This window comes from Bufo gargarizans, chromosome 5, assembly GCF_014858855.1.
Source record: "Bufo gargarizans isolate SCDJY-AF-19 chromosome 5, ASM1485885v1, whole genome shotgun sequence".
Lineage (NCBI taxonomy): Eukaryota > Metazoa > Chordata > Amphibia > Anura > Bufonidae > Bufo > Bufo gargarizans.
Window position 1 is genome coordinate 318,992,990 of NC_058084.1, and position 22,979 is coordinate 319,015,968.

Here is a 22,979-nt window from a genome sequence, read left to right on the forward strand (position 1 = left end):
ATAAAAGGCTTGAACTACTTCAGTTGGTGTGTAATGAATCTAAAATATATGAAAGTCTAATGTTTATCAGTACATTACAGAAAATAATGAACTTTATCACAATATGCTAATTTTTTGAGAAGGACCTGTATATGAAAAAAATAATGAAAAAAAGGTATGCAAATTTATACATCATAAGGGCTCGTTCACATGAACGTGTGCTGCCCCTTGCCGTATTGCAGACCCATTCATATCAATGGGTCCGCAAATCTGGAGATACGGAACGGAACACTACGGAAGCACTACGGAGTGCTTCCGTGGGTTCCGTTCCGTGCCTCCGCACCGCACAAAGATAAAACATGCTCAAGTGAATGTGTCCACTATCCCCATGCGGCTGGGCCACAGTCAGTGCCCGTGCATTGCGGACCGCACGGGCTTTACGCGGTCGTGTGAACGAGCCCTAAGGGTGTGTCCACATGGTTCGGTTGTGCTGCAGTTTTTGTCAAGTGGAAAAACCTGCACTCTAAAAAAAAGTATGCATTTTTACCATGATGTGCCCCCATTTAAGGCCTCACGCACACGGCCGTAGCCGTATTGCAGCCCACATACAGCGGGTCCGGAATACACAGGCACCGGCCGTGTGCACCCCGCACCACGGATGCGGACCCATTCACTTGAACTATTTTAACTTGTTCTATTTCTTTACGGTGCGGATGGATCACGGACCCATTCAAGTTGAATAGGTCCGGATCCGTCGCAGCTGCCCCACAGATCGGACCCGTGCATTGCGGTCCCCAATGCACAGAACTGCCGCGCAAAGGCTGTGTGCATGAGGCCTAAGGCTGGGGCTGCAAAGTTCCATGTGTCTGATGACAGAAAGTCGCAGAAAAGTTGCGCAACAAAAATAATTCCAACTGCAACTTGTCTCCTGACGTATCACTATTTAAGATCCGTGATATGGCTGCTGTGCTGCAATACAATTGGCAATCATTAGATCCCATGTCACATGACACGTCGCTGTGTAGCACCAGCCTAATGGGTTAATTGAGCATCACCTGTGCTTGCTACAAAATCATGGCAAATCGGGGTAAAAATGCATGTGGATTTTGCATACTGCACAGTGTGAATACAACTGAAGGCCACACGACCGTATACGTTTTGCAGTCCGCAAATCGCGGATCCGCACAGTATGGATGCTGTTCACATTTTATTTGCTGACTCATTGGGGAACGTTTACTAAAGTGTTTTCTCCTGTTTTTAGTCTAAAAAAAATGCTGTTTAGGGCTCATGCATACAAACTTATTTTTTGTCCGCACCCGATCCACCTTTTTTGGGGTGTCTGATGTGGACCCATTCATTTTAATGGGGCTATAAAAGATGCGGACAGCACACATTGTGCTGTCTAAATCCGTTTGTCCGTTCAGTGGCATCTGCAAAAATATAGAACATGTCCTATTCTTGTCCACATTACGGACAAGAATAGGACGGTTCTGGGCCAGAATTCTGCTCCTCAAAATGCGCATGAGCCCTTAGACAGTCTTATTTGTTTGGTCCCATTTATTACTGAAATTGCGCCTGTTTTGGAGGCCTTTGCGCTTTCTTCGATTTAGATTTTTCAGACACTGGCCTTGTGCATTCTGCATCACTTGAATGGGTCCGCAATCACAGAGATGCGGAACGGAGGCACGGATCCGAACCCCACGGAAGCACTACGGAGTGCTTCCATGGTGTTTCTAGCTGTGCCTCGGCACAGCAAAAAAGTAGCACATGCACTACTTTTTTGCGGTGCAAACCGTCGAATGCGGATCGCGGACCCCATTCAAGTGAATGGGTCCGCGATCCTCATGCAGCTGCCCCACAGTCGTTCGTGCATTGCGGACAGCAATTTACGGTCCACAGCATGGGCACGGAGCCCTAACGTTCGTGTGCATGTAGCCTTGGGCTACATGCACACGACGGCTCCGTGTTTTGTGGTCCACAAAACATGGATGCTGCCAGTGATCATTCGGCAATTTGCGGAACAGAACGAGTCGCCCATTAGGGCTCATGCACACAAACTTATTTTCTTTCCGTGTCTACTCCATTTTTTTTTCCGGACCGTATGTGGCACTATTAATTTCAATGGGTCCGGAAAAAAAACGGAAGTTACTCGGTGTGCATTCCGTTTCCATATGTCCGTTCTGCAAAATAATAGAACATGTCCTATTATTGTTCGCACTATGGACAAGGATAGAACTGTTCTTTTAAGGACCAGCTGTTCCGTTCCACAAAATGCGGAATGCACGCAGATGTCATCCGTGCCTTTTGCGGATCCGTGTCTTGCGGACCGCAAAATACATACGGTCGTGTGCATGACCCCTTATAGAAATACCTATTCTTGTCCACAAAACAGACAAGAATAGGACATGTTCTATTTTTTTTCTTGCGGGGTCACGGAACAGAGCCGTTTATATGAATAGGTCCAAATCCGAGCCGCAAAAAAATGTGGCTCGGATGCAAACCCAAAAAACGGTCGTGTGAATGAGGCCTAATTCAGAAGTTGTCAAATTTTTGCTACTTTTTTCGGACCTATTTATGTTGCAAAAAACAGTCCAATTTACGCCACCCCAGGGCTGGTGTACTTTTCTGTCTGTCAGTAGTGAAGTGTGACTTTTTGTGACTGACTTGGAGACATGCGACTTTTCTCTGCAAAGGTGCAACTTTTTATTGCGCAAATAAATTGGACCAGTCTCAGTGAATATGAACCTAACTGACAAACAACCACCATAGACTAAGGCCTCCTGCACACTGCACTGCGCTCCATGGCCGTATTGCGGACCGCATTTGTGGATCCGCAATACACGGGCACCGTTCCAAGTGCATTCCGCATCACGGATGCGGACCCATTCACTTCAATGGGTCCGCAAATCCGGAGATGCGGAACGGAAGCACGGAACGGAACCCTACGGAAGCACTAAGGAGTGCTTCCGTGGGGTTTCGTCCCATACTTCCATTCCGCAAAAAGATAGAACATGTCCTATCTTTTTGCGGAACGACCAGATCGCGGACCCGCTGCGGCTGCCCCACGGATGGTGGCACGACCACGGGGTGCATACATTCGTGTGTAGGAGGCCTAAGGGCTTGTTCACACAACCGTTGGTGTCCTGTGCCCGTGCTGTGAACCTCAAATTGCTGTCTGCAACGTTCTGGCACCTTCCGTGGTGCAGGTGCATGGGGATCGCAGACCCAATCACTTGAATGGGTCCGCAATCGCTCCGTTCCACAAAAAGATAGAGCATGTTCTCTCTTTTTGAAGTGCGGAGGCATGGAACGGAACCCTAGAAAGCACTCCGTAGTGCTTCCGTAGTGTTCTGTTTCGTGCTTCCGTTCCGCATCTCCAGATTTGCGGACCATTGAAATGAATGGGTCCACACCCGTGGTGCGGAATGACAACGGAGTGATGCCCGTGTATTGCAGATCCGCGAATGTGGTCCGCAATACGGGAATGGGACACCAACGGTCGTGTGAACGAGCCCTGAGGCCTCATGCACAGTTGTTTTGGTCCGCATCCGAGCCGCAGTTTTTGTGGCTCGGATGCGGACCCATTCACTTCAAAGGGACCGCAAAAGATGCGGACAGCACTCCGTGTGCTGTCCGCATCCGTTGCTCGGTTCCGTGGTCCACAAAAAAAATATAACCTGTCCTATTCTTGTCTGTTTTGCGGACAAGAATAGGCAGTTATAGCAATGACTGTCCGTGTCGTTCTGCAAATTGCGGAACGCACACGGACGCCATCCGTGTTTTGCGGATCCGCAATTTGTGGACCGCAAAATACACAACGGTCGGGTTCATGAGACCTAATAACATTGCGCCTAGTGTAACTCATCAGCGGCTGTGCGGTCTACCTTTAGGCGGAACATTTATACAAATGCGGAAAGTACACGTATGTCCGTTTCGCAAAAGGTTAGAACAGGGATGCCCAACTTGCAGCCTTCCAGCTGTTGCAAAACTACAACTCCCAGCATGCCCGGACAGCCTACAGCTATCAGGACATGTTGGGAGTTGTAGTTTTGCGACAGCTGGAGGGCTGCAGGTTCGGCATCTCTGGGTTAGAACATGTTCTGTACTTGGCCACAAAATGTGACTCAAGGACTCACTGAAGTCAGGGGGGGAGATTTATCAAACTATTGTAAAGTAGAACTGGCTTAGTTGTCCATAGCAACCAATCAGATTCCACCTTTCTTTATCCAAAGGAGCTGTAAAAAATGAAAGGTGGAATATGATTGGTTGCTATGGGCAACTAAGCCAATTTTCCTTTACACCAATGGGTCTGCAAAAAATGTGGATGCAACACGGACCGCATCCGTATTTTGCAGATCTACAATTTGCGGACTGTAAGGCTACATGCACACGACTGTGCCGTTTTTTGCGGTCCGCAAAAAACGGAAGCCGCCCGTGTGCCTTCCGCAATTTGCGGAACGGAAGGCCCATTGTAAACACGCCTATTCTTGTCCGCAAAACGGACCAGAATAGGACAGGTTATATTTTTTTGCGGGGCCACGGAACAGAGCAACGGATGCGGACTGCATCTTTTGCGGCCCCATTGAAGTTAATGGGTCCGCATCCGAGCCGCCAAAACCAAAGTTGTGCACTTCTCCGTGAGTTTTCCACTGACCCATGATCAATGGAAAACCAGATGTGTGAACCAACACATTAAACTCAATGGTTTACGTGTGCTGGCCGTGATAAATGCGGATAGCACACGTCCGTGAAAACCGGAAAGGTGAACCAGGCCTTAGTATGCCAACTTTTTTTAGATTCATAGAACTATACCTTTTTTACGAGGCCACAAAATAGTTCCACTAAAATCTTCCACAATTATAAAGTGCAATAATTGTAGCAGGTGAAATTGTAGTCGAGCATGAAAAACTTTTGTAGAATTTTTTTTTTATGCACGTCTGATAGTTCTGTCCCAAATGTGAGGTGATGGGAACTTTGTGCCATTTTTTCCTAAATTCACACACCTACGCCTCTTTTATCATAATGCCATTGCTGAAAAGAAGTTTGCACACCTGAATGCACATGCAGCATCCACGCAGGAATCTGCAGCGTGTGAACACTGCTACCTCAGTAGATCTGGTTCCTCAAGGGAACATTCTTGGTTAGCTGAGGTAAGGTAAGACCTGGGCTGCCAGACAGGATCACTCCTTTATTTGCATTAGGGCTCATGCACACAAACGTACTTTCTTTACGCTTCCGTTCCGTTTTTTTTGCGGACCGTATGTGGAACCATTCACTTCAATGGGGCTGTAGAAAATACAGAAGTTATTCTGTGTGCATTCCGTTTCCGTTTGTCCGCATGGCCGTTCCGCAAAAAGGAATGCATGTCCTATTATTGTCCGCAAATTACGGTCCGAGGCCCCATTTAAATAAAAAAATACGGAACACATCCGTATGTCATCCGTATTTTGAGGATCCATACTGTAGAAATGCAATGCCCAGCCCATATTTATCATGTGTTTGGTGATTAATAAGTTACTGTTTTGGTCCATTCACATGTCCGCAAATGGGTCTGCATCCGTTCCGCAATATCGGGAACGGGTGCGGACCCATTCATTCTCAATGGGGCAGGAATGGATGCAGAGAGCACACTAGGCTTTGGCCCCGAACTTCCGGGCTGGAGCTCCACAAAAAAATAGAACATGTCCTAGTCTTGTCCGCAATTGCGGAAAAGAATAGGCAGTTCTATGGGGGGTGCCGGCCGGGTGTATGGACCCTTTCTGCATACGATCCGCAAAAATTATCATATGCGGAAACCATACGGATATGTTTTGTGCAATGACGGAATGGAAGTGAACTTAAATCAGAGAGAAAAAAACCTCAGATATGGAAAAACGGATCAGTGAAAAACGGACCGCAAAACAACAACGGTCTTGTGCAAGAGCCCTTAATGTGTTTAAGGCCTCATGTACACGAACGTATTTTATTTCCGTATTCGTTCTGGGTTTTTTGCGGACCGTATGCAGAACCATTCATTTCAATGGGTCCACAAAAGAAACGGAAGTTACTCCGTGTGCACTCGGTTTCGTATTTCCGTTTCACAAAAACAAAAGAACACGTCCTATTATTGTTTGCATTACGGACAAGGAGAATTCTGTTCTATTAGGGGCCAGCTGTTCCGTTCCGCAAAATACGGAATGCACACGGACGTCATCCGTATTTTTTGCGGACCGCAAAATACATACGGTCGTGTGCATGAGGCCTTAGGCCCCCGTGGCCGTATTGCGGCCCGCATGCGGTGAGCCCGCAATACAAGGGACACTGGCCGTGTGCATTCCGCATCATGGATGCGGACCCATTCACTTGAATGAGTCCGCAAATCTGGAGATGCGGTGCGGAACGGAAGCATTACAAAGTGCTTTCGTGGGGTTCCGTTCCGTGCTTCCGTTCTGCAAAAAGAACTTGCCCTATCTGTTTGCGGAACGGACGGATCACGGACCCCATTCAAGTGTATGGGGTTGCGTTCCGCATGCGGCTGGCCCACGGTCGGTGCCCGTGCATTGTGGACCGTTTTGCAAGAGGCCTTAGGGGCCAGCTGTTCCGTTCCGCAAAAATGGAATGCGCACGGACGTCATCCGTATTTTTTGCGGACCACAAAATCCATACAGTCGTGTACATGTGACTTAACTCTTCCACATTTGGATGTAGTGGCCTGGATGCTTCTGCAGCTTGCTCTACAGTAGACGGATCAGCAGGCAGCATAAACTTCTGGAATAATAACCTGGTGTATACCAAGCCACCTGGAAGCAATTAGCAGGTGGACTTCACTCCTAGGTAGGATCAGTCGGTAGACCTGAGAGGTAGGGCTAAACCTCAAGGTGGGCATCATCTCCCTTGCATAAAACTAGGATGGGATGCTACTTTGTTGCAACAGGCACTTAGCTAAAGGAGAAGCAGACTCAGTAACATGTCCCCAGGAGATGAAACACGTGATGGCTTCTTTATCAGGGAGGGAGGGTGTGAGGACTCATGGAGGGGGGGTTGCTGGAGGAGGAAAGAAAAGTACCTAACCTGCTCTGCCTGCCTCCCCAGGTTCCTCCCTCCTCCGCCATCCTTCATGGAGGTCAGCTGCTGCTCTGGAGGAAGGAGAGATAACATGAGACCTGTGAACTTTGCACATCCACACACTATTCTTTCCACAGCTCTGCAGGCTCTTCCCCTCCCGCAGAGCTTGTAAGTTCTCCGCCCTTCTGTCCCTCACCTGCCCAAGCAGCACCTCCACATGCAAGTGCCAGGCACTGACACTGTGGGCATGGTCCTGGGCACACTCCTCTTTCCTGCTGGATGGGACGTGTCACTTTGTGGAGTGTCATTACAATATGACCTTTGTCGTGGTGACATTTTACACAGAAGTCCCATCTGAAAGGAGCAGCTGAGATCATTGACAGCTGCCACACACTCTATGGCTCTATCTATCTGATCATCCACCTAGAGAACTTTGCAGGCATCGTCCCACCATCCACAGGTAGTTGCAGCAAGCAGATGGTTAGGGTGCTGCCTTTCTAACGAATGCCCCTCATGTAAAGTCTGATCAGGATCTTATGAACAGAGGGGGGGCAAAGATAAAAGACAAACTTTTCAGAAGTTATGTGACTCAATGCTAGAGAGGAGATGATGTTGCTTTTTTTCCCCTCCCCTCCCCCATCTCCTCCTCTCTCCTCTGTCTCTCCGCCCTCCTGACTCTCCTTCCCCTTCCTTGTTAAAGTCTTTCTACCAACCAGCTTTGAGCAGCAACAGCAGCAGCACCAAGAGCAGCATTTTGCCTGCAGGACCTGATGCTCATCCATATTAAACTGGCTGAGCTGAGGAATCCAGCCAGATCATCTCCTCCTAGAGCAAAGTTTATTTTTAACTAGCAAGCACCACCAGATCCTGGATGGTGCTGCTCTCAGCTCGGTGGCCTCCCGTAGACAGGACCTATCAAACTTTCCCAGCAACTTGTCTTTTTTTTCTTTTTTATACACTTTTATTTCTTTTTGTGTAAGCGTTCTCCATGGCATCCAGCGTTATGAGATGAAGACCTCCTCGCCAAGGTGAGTTCACCTAAAGTTTTGTGGAGCTGTGAGAAAGTTGGGCTTGGACCTCTAGACTCTGTACAGCTGGGAAGGGTAGAGATGGGGAAGTGTGTCTCTCCCCTCCCTGTCCTTGTGTGTTTGTGGCATCCTCCATGTATCTTTCGTCTGTTTTCTGATACCACTTGGTGTGTGTGTGTGTGAGAGAGAGAGAGAGAGAGAGAGAGAGAGAGGAGGGGGGCAGCCTGGTGGCCTTGACAAACTTTCCACCCATGGGATAAAGTGGAGTCTATGAACTAGCATCTGTTCCGTGTGCTGGGCATGGAGTGTGGATCAGGGGAGGAATCACACGTAGCAGTGATCGTCATCATGAGAGTACAGGAAGGAGCCTGGCATCAAAGTACAGATCTAGAAGACCTCTCCTGCTAACTTTCTCACCTCCATACTCCTCCTCCTAGCAGCCATCTCTGCATAGATGCTCCTCCACAACACAACTGACCACTGTTTGGACCTGGGAATGTAGTTAGATACAGTAAAAAGTTGTCAAGTCTTTTTTTTTTGGGGGGGGGGGGGGGGGTTCCTGTCTGAGTAGATAACTGGAGGAGGGAGCAGGTCTCTCAGGAGATTGCGACTTTAATGGTTGCTAAGAAGCAGGGTATTATTTCCCCCCAGTGCTTGGCTCTCTCCAGGAGATGATGGGGATGGACTTTCTCTAGAGTTGCTGACTCTTTATATATTTTTATTAAGTGGGGAAAAAAAAAAAAAGTTTTGAAGACTTATGTATTTCCTCTTCCTCCTCGTGGGCTCACGTCCTTGAGATGTTGTCCTCCACACGCTATGTGTATATGGATGGCTGTGTGTGTACAGTGTTATATACTGATGCGACATAGTATGATCAGCTCCGGGGTTTTCTACCGTATGTCCTCCGTGAGGCATCCTTGATGGGTTATAAAAGGAGGAGGAGAAAGAGAACATTTCTCCTGTCTCAGCAGATCTGTCCTCCCCTGCTCCTTACTGGTTGAGGAGATAGAAGGAGCCCAGATCCGGATGAGCAGTTCACATTCCATTACGAAATTCTACACGGCTTAAGAGCCTGCACAGCAGCACCAACATACATACTCTGCACTAACTTAGGGGAGGGAAGTGTATCTGATGGAGGGTACTCACTCTCCTCACTCAGTTTAACCCCTCAGTGGCTGGGAGGTCAGGCTCTGGTTCCTCCATGTTTGATGTGTGGCATGTGATGATTTGGCATCTTCTTGTAGAGCTTTGTTTGTAAATATTTTAGGTGTTTGGGATATTGTGTGTTTTATTTATGTTTTTTACATAAATGTCATTGTCCACCACATTAGGGTACATTCACACCACAGTGAAAAATAGCCATGTGATGGCCGTTTTCGGAACCATTACCGTCTACAGGTCTATTGACACATCCGTCCTATTTTGTCCATTTTATTAGACCGATGGCCCCCATACTATTCAGGGGGCTGTTTTTTCACAAAGGCATCCATGAAAAAAGGCTGATTAAAAATGGCCCATTTTGCCTTTTTTTTTTTTTGCGGCCGTTTTATGCCCCATAGCCTTACTGTCCACACAGTGTGTCCCTGCCCACAGTGGGGCTCTAAATATTCGTAACACACCTGCTTTGCATTGTTTCACACCATTTAAAAATAATAACCATTATATAATTGCCATCCATGCCACAAACAAGTAAACTGTTGATGCTGGGATAGTGCCAGAACTAAGTTAGGAGTAGTAGTCCGCTGTCAGCGAAGAGAAGCCCATTCGTCATGTCTCCAGGACAACTCGCCTTTGTAACATCTCTGATGAGAGTTTGCAGGGAGCAGATACTCCTTCCTTGTGTTTTTTTTTTTTTTTTTTTTTTTTCTTATGCTGATGTTCAAGAGTTCCACCTCATCTCACCAGTCTGGATTACATTGTAGTTGTGCAACCTACTATCTTTGCTTGTGTGGGGCAAGTCACAGTCAGATGGTCTGGAGTTTGCATGTAACCCTTCCTTTGCCAGATGCATAGGCTATGTGCCTGTACCTGTAGGCTCTGCATTTGGTCAGTGGCTACAAGATAATAAGCTACCTTTTGTCCCAGTTGCTTATAAACCTCAAAAGATGACTTGCTCCTCTATCTAGATGGTACTACTACAGTTCAAGGCTGTCTAGACGGTGCTGAGAGTATGGAAAGTAAGTGATGGCCTGTTTCATTGTCTTAGTTGGTGCCTGTTTGGCTCTGGAGTTCTTTGGCGTTTCTGGGCTGTTTCCCCTGCAATGAATGAGTTACTGCTCAGCAGATTTTTTTTTTTTTGTGTGTGTGTTTGTTTTACATTTGTTGTAGGCATACTGGGCGTGTAGAGGATGCTTCCATTTTCTCAGATTAACCTGCATGCCTTGTACTTTATGTACTGACCTTGCAGATACCTTGTGCTACAACTTTTAGTGAAAAGAGCAAACTAACAGCAATGGTCCTATCCTGAGGAAGTCCATGGTGGCATCATAAGTTCCCAAGAAAGGTCTCACATTATGAAGAGAGACGTAATAAAAGGCAAAGTACTATGGGATCTTGGTATTCATTATCCCTTTTAAAAGAAGGTAGTTCTCCGAAGGTCACAGGATAAGTGTTGCTAAGCAGCTAACCAGAAGAGAACTAAAATTAACCCTTGTATCTTTCGAAAAGGCAAGATGCATTTTTTATTTTTTTACAAAAGTGTTTAGTTAGTTAAAAATGATTTGACTTGTATCCACTGGGATTAGCTGAATTCATGATGTGCTATCTGATGATACTGGTGATGGAATAAACTTTCCGAGGGCCATTTATATGCGAAATACTTAGATCAGATCAACTCTAGTTGTTTTACAATAGCTGATAAAGTAAAATGCATCAAAGAACAGTCTCAAGACTACAATATGTTATGGATACTGTCTATCTTATCTCCATTTACTGCACAGAAGGGTGTTATCTATTGTCTCCTATAAGCAGCCATTTGAGGCTGAGGAGAGGCTGACTGTAGTGTTCTTCTATGGCGTGGCTGATAGGAAGTTCCCAAAAAATAGCTTGCTCTGCTTTTTATCACCTATGAACATTTAGAAACATTTTTTAATAAGATTTAATGAAGGTCTTAGTGGCTTGGAGTTGGGAAGATGCTGTGATGTTAGACCAGGCCAAGTGTTGGCTAGCATCTTGTTGTATTTCAGTGAAACATCACATGGACCATTGATGTTGGCTCTCATGGAAAGACTTGTATGTTTTGGGTTATGTTTGGACCTCCGTGTGGGTGGATTTGAGAGACACAAATAACCATTGCGGGAGTTGAACAGCATCATCACATATTCTATACTTGCTGAAAGGAAGACTTTGCCCACCAGGTTTATTACCTGGCAGTCTAGAGCGAGACAAAAAAAAAAGTCAAATGAATCATTGTTCGAACATGCTGTAAAGGGTGGGACATTTTCCTTATCCTGTTATCTACAATCAGGTGAAGGATGTAGGTTCCACACAAGTTGGAGGTGTGGACTGAGCAGTTTTCTGCTAAAAGGTCTACTTTAGCCACATCTTACAGTTTATCTGTAAACGGACATTTCTGAATTCTTCAACTACAGTAGTTCTTGTTTCATTGAAAAATGATTCCATTCATATGCTGCAAAATTGAATATTTTGGGGAACATAAACTCAGGAATAGTATATAATTTTCAAAAATAAATATCCGTTCCATTCACTTGAGTGGAGCCGCAAGCCCCATTCAGGTGAATGGAACTGATTTTCAGTCGTGGAAAATTCTGCAACAAAATCTGCAGTGCGTGAAGGCACCCTAAGCCCTTTTTTTTACACGGTTGTCCCAGATTTGCTCCGGATGCGTCGCGTGTGCATTGCGGGAAAACCACGCAAGTAGGCACGCAATTGCAGTTAGTTTTGACTGCGATTGCGTTGCGATGTGCAGTTTTTCCGCGCGAGTGCAATGCGTTTTGCACGCGCGTGAGAAAAAACTGAATGTGGTACCCAGACCCGGACTTCTTCACTGAAGTTTGGGTTAGGTGTTCTGTATATTTTATTATTTTTCCCTTATAACATGGTTATAAGGGAAAAGGATAGCATTCTTTATTACAGAATGCTTACTAAAATGTGGCTTTAGATGTTAAAAAATAAAATTAACTCGCCGCATCCTGTTGTTCGTGCAGCCGGCATTGTCTTCTTTCTTCATCTTTCCAGACCTGCAAAAGGACGTTTGATGACATAATCGCGCTCACCACGTGGTGAGCTCGGTGACGTCAGCGCAGGTCCTGCTGAATGAAGATAGATGATCTGCATGGCACCGTAGAAATGAATGGGATAGTGTTGAATCCCAAAAAAATTTGGATGGCACGCAGATGATAAACATGGTTGTGTGCATGCAGTCTTAGGCACCCTGCACACGAACGTATGCTGCCCGTTCCCGTATTGCGGACCGCATTTGCGGATCCGCAATACACGGGCACCGTTCTGTGGGCATTCCGCATCATGGATGTGGACCCATTGAAGTAAAATCCGGAGATGCAGAATGCAACCCTACGGAAGCATTACGGAGTGGTTTCGTCCCGTACTTCCGTTCTGCAAAAAGATAGAACATTTCCTATCTTTTTGCGGAACGGGCGGATCGCTGACCCATTAAAGTGAATGGGTCCGTGATCCGCTGAGGCTGCCCCACGGTCGGTGTTCGTTCATTTGCGGGCCGCAGCACGGCCACGGGGGGCGCACACGTTCATGTGCAGGAGGCCTTACTGTGTTCATTCAAACAACCTTGTTTTTCCACTGTGTGTACTACTTTGGTCTGTGGTTTGTGAGATTTGGGTTCCGTCAGTGTTTTTTTTAGTTGTCTGGAAATCACTTTTCAGTCTAGCAGTGCACCTGGGGAAATGGATGACACATGGAAGGCAAAAATGGACCCTTCACAGATATTATCACGGCTGTAACACTGACCGTCTTGTCACAGATGTTGACACGGAAGAGAGTGAAAGAGGTTTCACACCTGCGGTAAAGCTACAGGAACATCCTGCTGGACTTCACCTTATCCAGCCTATCATGGGATCTGACCAGTGTCTGGCATGAGCGGTGGGTTTCTGCTGGACAATAACTGGTGCAGGATCCGTGTGTCCGTTTATGCCCTCCATGTGTCATCCATTATCCACGGACGCTGCCGCTCTAAACATCTATGAAAAACAGACGCAACACGGATGCCTTCTGTGTTGTGTCCGTGATTTTCACAGACCCATAGACATCAGTGGGTGTGTTTGGTCCGCATCATGGACCAAAGTAGTGCATGTCTCCGTGACCCAAGGTTAGTAAAAAAAAAATACTGATATGTGCACAGATACATTAAAATAAATGGGCACGTGTGCGCTCCGTGGAAAATGTGGACAGCACTTATCAGTGAAAAACGGAAATGTGAGCGAGGCCTTAGATGTCGTGCACTGGTTAATAGTTCCTAAAGGTTACATGAAGGTGACCCCTGCATGATTTTCTTCCTGTAAATATGATTCCAGAATCTATTGTGTCAATCTTTTAAGTATTAAATATCATTTTTATTTTTTGTTATTCCATTGGGGTTTCTTTTGACCTGAACCTAGGGATATGGAGAGGAGTTGAAGTTTTGGCTTCCCAAGATTGGGGTTAATTGGTTATGACATTATGTCTGCTAATAATCTGATGTGGAGGGATAAGGAGTGGAAGGGGCAGCAGCAGATGTGGTGTAATTGGAGATTAACGACTGACAGTTCTGAAGATCATTACAGTTTCAGTAATGGCCTCATGGTCCTATTTCATGCACCTTGTACTCGGTACATTACCACTATTGCCTTTGAACCAGTATAGTACTGTGCGACTTGTAAGATGTGCTCCAAGTAAAAGGGAATGGGCGTTAAAATATATCGCCGGGGTCACATACGAAGGAGGCGGTCTTTGCATGGTGAGCTTACAATCTATAAGACGTATTTTTATTGGCAGTTTAGACACATTCCAGGTTAGGTTGCTTTCACTGGAGCCTGTTAGCAGTTGTACTATTAAACAAAGGTAGATTTCAGTGAAAAGGTGCTTCAGACAAAAGCAGTGGGTTACGGGTGGAGACTGTTTGCTCAGTGTGATTCAAACAAGAAAAGCTGTGAGAGCCTAAAAGCCTCTGTCGATTTCTGCAGCCAGGTATTTGAATAGCTTGACATGGATTCACCTGCAGACCCCCCTGCTTTTCATGATGCTGCTGCTAATAGGGGTGGAGAAAACCAATTGAAACCCCCCACAGGCATTGTCACTCCTGGGGCTGCGAGATAAACTGTTTAAGTAACCAATTTGAGTCATTTTACTTCTTTTTTTTTTTTTTTTCAGTCGCTTTTGTTTGCCCTTTTTGAAAAGGCTATTGAATTCATTGATGGTAGATGTTAAGTAGATGTTGAAACCTTGTATAGACCTAGAATAAGACATCACACCTTCTCAATGCTCATCCCATATTTTGAGATCAAGGCAATTTACTGGATCTGAGTTAGCAACAGATGTCTGCCCTGTCTGAAACCATCTTGAAGATTAGCTTTAGACGGGGTACGAGGCAGCATCCTCTCCAAGCTGCTGTTAACCACATGGTAACGTTTAGGAACCTTTTGGTTTCCATAGCAAACAGAGCGCCTAGTGGATTTACCTGCTCCGCTCGTTGCCAAGGCTAATGATGCAGTGAATTAGGATCCTCTTTTGTTAATTAAATTAAGTTTCTGTCTGAGATGCTCCCACTACAGGTGCGATGAGCAGAGCTGGACCTTGAACTGGTAAATCCGATATATGCTAGAAAGAATTTTAATGATTCTTGGGATGGTAACATATCAAAGGGCAGCTGAGAAGGAAATATCTGAAAAAGACAATGGGAGTCATTTATCAAGGACAGGCGTTTTCACCGGTCTTTGATATCCCCTGCACTGCGTTCAATTTATGATGAGACACAGGCTCTGTTATAAATTAGGTGCATCCTCTGGCAGTCCATGGGGGTCATTTATTAAGGGAATTGCAACTACTTTAGTCGTAAAAAATAGACGCAAGTCCCTTTTTCTACCGACCACGTGACAGTATTTAGTCCCGTGGCTGCCTCGTCATAAATTAGCCGATTTCTAACAAATGATTATTTTTTTTTGCGGATAGGATGCGGACCCATTCATTTTATCGTGTGCTGTCCGCATCAGTATGTCCGTTCCGTAGCCCCGCAATTTTTTTTTAACATGTCCTATTCTTGTCCGTTTTAATGTCATCCATTTTTTTTTTTTTTTTCGGATCCGCAAAACACATACGGTGGTGTGTATGTAGCCTGAGAGTTATTTTTCATTTTTCTGTTCTTCTGACTGATCAGAAAAACGGAAAGCTAAACGCAGATGTGAATGTGTCCAACTTCTACCCGGACACCTCTGGCAGTGACTTGATATCCAACATGTCCTTACTCTCCTTTCCTATGACTTGTGCTGGTGGAGGACAGTTGGGAGCCTCTCCCACCCTCATATACATTAGATTGTCAGTAGTATGGATATGGTTGGGTCCTTTACAATAAACCGTTTTGTAGTTACAGTATTTACTGAAAACTGTGGAAGCCATTGCTCCTGTAATCATGCATGTATAAGGCCAGCTTCACATATATCTGGACGTATGCTTGTTTCCCAGAAACGCAGGAGAGAAAATTATGACAGAACTAACTGTCCATATGATCCAGTGCATCAAAATTTGTGTAAAACCATTAGTTCAGATGGAAATCAGGCTGCCTAGCCAGCCTAAAATAAGGCCTCCTGCACAAGTCCGTATTTTTGGTCTACATCTGATCGGACGCAGACCCTTTAATTTCTAGAGGTCCACAAAAAATGCAGACAGTGCACAGATGTCATCCATGTGCTGTCCACATCCATGCAGCCGCTCTGCAGACTATAGAACATGTCCGTTTTGTGGACAAGAATAGCCATTGCTATGTTAGGGACCAAAAAAATGTGTGGGATGAACACAGTCGTTATGAGTATTTTGTGGGCTAATTATAACATCTGAATACCGTAGCTGCTCGTCCCGGCACTACTGGCTCCAGACTATTTGCCCCTAATGAAGATCTCTTGATAGAATCTCCTGCTGATGGCTGACTAAAGATATTTACTTGACCACAGTCTCCCCTACTGCTAGCCTGTCTCTGACACTGCTTGTTCAGGGCCTGGCCTGGAATAAGGAACAAAAATCACCCTCCCACTGCTGCCTGTCTTTTATCTGGAGCCTTATCTGCTTAGCTGGTTATTAGCTCTTAACTGGCGCAGCCCTTATCTTGTTGTACCCGTGGTCCAGGTTCTTGGTCCAGGCGTACCTACATTAATATTCTACGTTCCTAACGCAGTCCAGATGATGCTGTTAATATTTTTATTTTAGTTTTAAATATTTAACTCAAACGTTAACCCATGTGACCTATAAAGACGTAAACCTTTTTGACTTCTCTTCTGGACAGTCGCTTCTTGCTCCTCAGCAAGTTAAGTTTCTTGCAGAGGATGTTGGCTACTACCTAATAGCCCGGACCGCATGTCTTGCTTCCTGTTTGGGAACTCATTTCCCTCTAGGAGGACTTTTCCTTCAGTGATTTTGATAACTCGATCCCACTGCTTATGTCTTTTGCATGTTGTTGTTTTTTACAACCAGTATTACTTTTACGTGTTGGTAGAGTTCTCAGAGTTGTGATGTATATGTGTAGCTATGATAATTACAATAAAACTTTCTTCAGTAGCATCTATTCAATTATACCTTTCTGTCCGTCTCCGGATACCTAATTATGGGTTGCTATACCTTGCCTAGGCTCCTGGCTTAGCGGGGGTTACGGTACTGCCAGTAAGAGGTGGTGGGGGGTGTTACTTTTTGTTTGGCTTTCACTCCTGCTTGCAAAAGCCTTGCAGTGTAGTCCAGGTCCCTCCAGGAGCAAAGCAGATAAATCCCTTCACAGGATGGTAACAAGATGCTGGAAAGGTAACATATACAACAGTGCCAGATTTCAAAACTGAATCCTAGCCAGAAAGCACACTTTCTTATGTGCTGCTCCTGAAACTCAACCAGGTGGCACTCCGTCCGGATCTGTGTAACGCACCCAGGTTTTGTTCTAGCAGTTAAAAACAAGGATTCTGATGGGTGTTGGTTCATCATTTCATCATCTGATACTGGGAAGGGAGGATGCTGTGTGTTCCAAGTAGTGTGTGCAACTGCAATCTGCCTAGAATTGTTGGTCAGCATGGAAAGTTTCTCTGTAGGATATTTTTGGGAAATATTTTCTAATATATTTTTGTCTGTGTTTTTTTTGTTTTACATATTAAAGGCTGGACACCTTTTTTTTTTTTTTTTTTTTGGTTTGGAGATCTTTCAAACTGCGGTGCTGTACTGGAGATACGTAGACAGATGATCCTATGCTTGTAGCACCACCTAAAAACCAGAGGAGGTCACATAACGATAACTTATTCAGACCTCAACTTATTTCTTAATGATTGATGAGGCACTTAAAACTGTAGTACTCCATGACTATAAAACTAAAAAGAAAGAAAAACTTTTTTTTTTTGTTACAATATGGACACGTTAACCTCTGCCTTGGAGGCTCCGTTAGGCACTTTTACTATTTTTGTTGTTGTTCTGCTCCTCTAATGGAGCAGAACAATGGAAATATATAATATGTGATGTAAATGTGGCCTAAGATATTGGCCTCTTTCACACAAGCATTTTTTCCAATCTGTATATGACGTGTATTTTGTGTGCCAGAACCCCCCTGTAAGGTTAATGAATGGGGCTATTCACTTGGCCGTATATTTTGCATCAGTATTTGAAATATGCAGCATGTCCTAGTTATGTGCGCATTTTCATCCAAATACGCCCATCGTAGTCTATGGAAGTGCATCAACAATGTAGGGGGGAAGGAATACGCATGTAAATTCGGATGAATTACCGAAGCAATCTGGATGGTATATTATCCGTTATCCATGCATATTCCAGGGCCAGAATAAGGATGGACAGATATACTTGCGTGAAAGGGCCCATAAGGAAAGTATCTTGTTCATTGGAGGGGGTCTTTTCATGTCAATTTCTACATTTGCCTGGATTGCAGTTACATTGATGCTATGAGGACATCCTCCAGACATGGGAATGACTGTGAATGCCTTTGTATTATCTTGTTTAATGTCATGTATGTTCTACACTGTCATAGTCAAATGAAATGATGCTTAAGTAAAAATAATGTGGACTCTCGAGTAGTTTGACGCTGCTAATAGATACTAATGAATTGCAGAAACCTAAAGTGACCCCTGTGGTGACTGGGACAGAGAGCAGGCATTCACCGATGGAAAACCAGGTATATAAGGGCTATATTTTACTTTTTTTTTTTTCCCTCTCTCTACCTTTCATTTCCGCTCTCTCCAGACATGAAAAACCAGTGATAAGATAATGTTCTTTAGAATAATCAGCATTTCAAAGGCAACCAAACAATAGATCTCGGTTTGATTAACATCTTTATTGTGGTAAGATGATGGGACCAGTCTTCTGTGGCCATACTTGTAATCCAAGTAGACTGATTAGAGACATAACCAACTCATCGGACGGTGTGAACAATGGACTAGGTTACCTTTGGCTGCAGCCGTCATAACTTGAGATAAAGTTGCAAAAGTTTATGGAAAATAATATGGTTAAATAGTGATGGAAAGGTAAATGGTCATGGCACTAGAAAGTTCGCTCACAGGTCCGCGTTCCCTGAGGTTTGCCACGTGCAATCTAAGAGTGCCCATGCACCTTCAGAAGCTGTCGGATGAACACTTGGTTTGGCCGAACATGTATGTGTTTTCAATGGAGAAAGAGGGGGGAAAAATGCTGCCAGACAACTCTAAGCGCATCTTCTGGGAGACCAAAAGAATTGTGTTTTAAAATTTAGCGGGTCCAATCCTTCTCTGCCCCATCTTCATCTGCCAGGGAAGCCATACTCACTAGAATGTAGGCTAGTTCCACCAGAAACAGTGTTCGGCCGACAACACTTTGATGTCTATGTGATAGGTTTCCTATAAACTCTGACAGTTGCTCCTCAGCATCGGATAATAAAACTGTTACTCAAATCAAGTGATCCATCCCAAGAAAGTGTTGGTTTGTCATCTGATGCTGAGGAGCAGCTGTGAGAATTTTTGATGGTGTATGGCGAATCTCAGTGAAAACAACTTGCATTATAGTTGACCAGGTCCCGATAGCCAGTTAGCGCCTAATTGTACATCTTATGCCAGGGGTGCCCAACCTATGGCCCTCCTGTTGTTGCAAAGCTACAACTCCCAACATGCCCATATGGCTGTAGGCTGTCCAGTTTTGAAACAGCTGGAGGACTGCAGGTTGAGCATCCCTGTCTTATGCTAATATATTTTTGCTACCCTGCGTAACAATAAGGCAGCCTATAGGATTGCACGTTGTTTCCAGACCTGTGCTTATGTATATGGGTCTTCCGTTTGTTTGACAGCACTGATTGTATGTACGCTTCATTTTTTGGTTATTTATTGTAAGCAGACCACTTGTTTTCACCTAAAACACAGCCCCCATTTTGTTCTGTTTTCCCATCAATAGTTTAACTATTACACTCTGTGGGAACTCTACAACTGTGCCATGCTTCCCCTTCGGGCAGTCGTTTGTGCTTTGCAATGTTTTTGTATTCATTGAGTTCTGTGTATAACTATGTAATGTGAGTTATTAATGCTCTTTCCAGTGTTATAACAGAAGTATTTACGGGTGTTCAGAGACATAGCTTGGAGTAAATTCCCCCGTACCATTGCATGTAATGACTTTAACATGGTATAGGATCCTATTTATTACTTTGTATAGTAAGGCCGGGTCACTGCTATTTTTCTTCCGTTAGAGGAGCAGAATAACGGAAGTGCTGGATAGGGCACACAACTGGACCCAAATGGAGCTCAACAGACTCAATTGATTACAATGGGGCAGGATTTCTTTTGTCCGGTCTTTTTAATGGAGACTGAGCTTTCAAAGCAGATGTGAACTCACCCTAAGATACAGTAGGTCCATCTAGCATTGGTGCTTTTTGATGAAATTATCATGTATTGCCATCAGAAATCTATACTACCCATTTCTCGTCCTGCTGTCTTGTTATGTGGCAGCAAGCATTTGGTCCCCTCAAGCACCACGGCCTGGGTGCATCTGCAGTGCAATCCCTCATAGGAAGCCTTCTAAAATTGTATTGCATTGATAGAACTAATTCAAATACAAATGCTATGGACTTGTTTGAAATGTAATTTAGATGAAAGAACCTATAATTATTGCGTGTATGACAGAACGCTTGTTTGTTGTGTGGTACTATCCATAGTAATGCATGACAACTCGTGGCCTCTTGGTAGTCCGTCATGCATAGGGTTTGTGTTGCGGAACAAGCAAATTTTAAATGAGTGGGATGAAAATTTAGGTTTGGTATAGGATGTGTATGTCACGCTACAGCCTACTTTAGACGGTTTAAGAAGCTAGGACCTATAGTGTAATGTGAGGAATGCAAGGGAGGGAAAACTGTGGGATAGAGGGCACCAAAAATAATCTCCACAATAACTTGCTTGATCACATGGGAATGATGAAGTAGTTTTTGCATGGTACATTTCAAGGGCAGGGTGCAGTAACCTGTGAAGGCAAGATCAAATGCACAGGAGGACTACGGATGATCATCATAGCACTGGAGACGTCTACATGCTTTGTATTATTCTAAATTGGACATAAACCATATCACTTTTGATGTGTCTTTTTCTTCATGGTGAGGGTGGGTGCACATACTGTATATCAGTTGTGTCCGGTCAGGTATTTGATGCAGAACCTGTACCCAACTGATGTGTGTGTGTACTAGACTTCTGTGAAGTTTAGTGTAGTCTACCATCCACAGCCTGGATCTACCGGACAAAAAAAGTTGCATGCTATGGCGGACTGATGTCCCATAGAAAACCGTAGGATCAGTTTCCCTCTGGAGTTTCTGTACCATGCCAGAGGGAAACAACAGTAACCGGTAGGATATATGGAAACCAACATATGTTGTGAATGGGCAGAGCGGAGAAAGCTGCTGCCAGACACTTCTTGTGGTAGTTTATCTCCTGGAAACAAAAGGATTGGGTGAAAAATTCAGTTCGCCCTATCCTACTGTAACCCTACAGCTGTCAGGAAAAAGTGGATGGGGCACTCCTGGCATTAGATTGTCAGCCAAACCTACTAATGTGCATGGGGAGACTTAAAGGGGTTGTGCAGTGCAAATATATTGATGACCTATTCTTAGGATAGATCCTCAACATCACATCGGCAAGGGAGTGATGCTCCCGGCACCCATCGATCAGCTATTAGAAGTCGTAGTGGCCCTCACACAGCTGACCGGCCGGGGTGCCGAGAGTTGAACCCCCTCCACCGATCTAATGTTGATGATCTATGCTGTGGATAGCTCGTCAGTATCTTTGTACTGTACCACTCCTTTAAGATGTGCTAGTTTTTGATACTGGTGCAGCAAGATGACTTGATTGTCAAATTGATGACTTACCTGAATATTATAGAAAAAGAACAAAAACAATTAATGCTTATTTGCATCTATACGGCTGTCAGACCCCCTCAGGCGGGTTTGTTCAGATGGATCCCCCACCCACATACACAAGAAAAGCGGCACCAGACGTGTTGTCTAGCAGACGCATTTTAGATGCAAATATGAACAGTCTTAAAGTCCAGGAACGTGTGCAGCCTGTTGTGTTTCAGGGACCCCGATGTAAAGTGTATAAAAACCTTTAAACTCCTTTTTAAATCTTGCTTCCCCTAATCCTATTATTGCTTGCCTTTATCTAGTCAAAAATGTAAGAAATGGGATGAGCCAGAGCCAATCCTTCACTTAAATGGATGCGCTGTGCCTCCGACCCTGAAGGGGTTAGCAGGAGTGGAGTTGGAGACAGGCTGGGCACCTAGACAGGCATCACTGGTTGGGGAAGTGAAACATGCAGGCTGCTCCCACAAGATGGGGGAAGTTGCTTCAGTAGATCACAGAGCTGCAGGGAGGGGGCCAAACAAGATGGGCCATGGCAATATGATTTCCATTAAAATGTTTGCTGCTAGGCCACAGCGTGGGATTCTTCAGTTTCTAAAGGGTTAATTGGACATGTGCGGTTTTGTATCTAAAAACGGTTGCAAATGGGCGTGAAGAGAATCTTCTCTATTTCTAGGGCTTTTGCCTATTAACAGAATGTCTGTCTTTTATTGCTTTCTAACTTTTTTTTCTTTTTAGTCTGCATAACGTAGCCCACTGCTATAGAACAAAATACGGTACTGCGTCTAACCTTTACGGTGGCTGCACGCGGTGCCGATTTCGTGCAGAAAAACCGCTGCGTAGTACAGTATCGGCAAAGTGTATGAGATTAGACAAGTCTCATCTACACTTTGCTTTTTTTTTTTTCTTCGGCGCAGAAATTGACCTGCTTTGTGGATTTTGAAATCGCAGTTTGTCGATTTGTTGTGTGTTGTGTGTTTTTTTTTTTTTTTTTTGTTTTTTTTTCAATGGAACGGTGAGATCTGCCGAAAATCAGCATAAAAAATTGACAAAAAACTTGATAAATCATGTGGCTTTATGTGCGGCTTTGGTGCAGACTTCATTTGGATATTCTCCACATAAATCTGCACTACGTTCACTCCACAATGTCGTCAGATCTTACCTGACAGATATTCATTTTAATTCAGGCTTTTTCTAATATATTGGTGTTTCTCTTGTTAGCTTAAAGGGGTTATCCAATCCCAATAATGACCCCCAGAATGCCCAGGCCACTCCTGTAGAGCATACTTACCTGCTCCACGGCACCCGCGTCACTCCGGATCCCTGCACGGCCACCACTGCCTCTAACTGTCGCGCGGATCAAAACACCCGGCAACAGGGGGAGTAGCCAATAGCAGACTGCGACA

At 44.8% G+C, this 22,979-nt stretch overlaps 1 protein-coding gene across 1 annotated transcript in view; it reads left to right on the forward strand.

Annotated features, from left to right (window-relative positions):
- The first annotated feature begins 7,740 nt into the window (after nucleotides 1–7,740).
- RREB1 (ras responsive element binding protein 1) overlaps nucleotides 7,741–22,979 on the forward strand; it is a 72,779-nt gene continuing 57,540 nt past the window's right edge. The window contains 2 exon segments of the mRNA XM_044292955.1: nucleotides 7,741–8,051; nucleotides 18,325–18,387. Of these exon segments, the coding sequence (XP_044148890.1) occupies nucleotides 18,376–18,387 (12 nt within the window). The 5' untranslated portion in view covers nucleotides 7,741–8,051; nucleotides 18,325–18,375.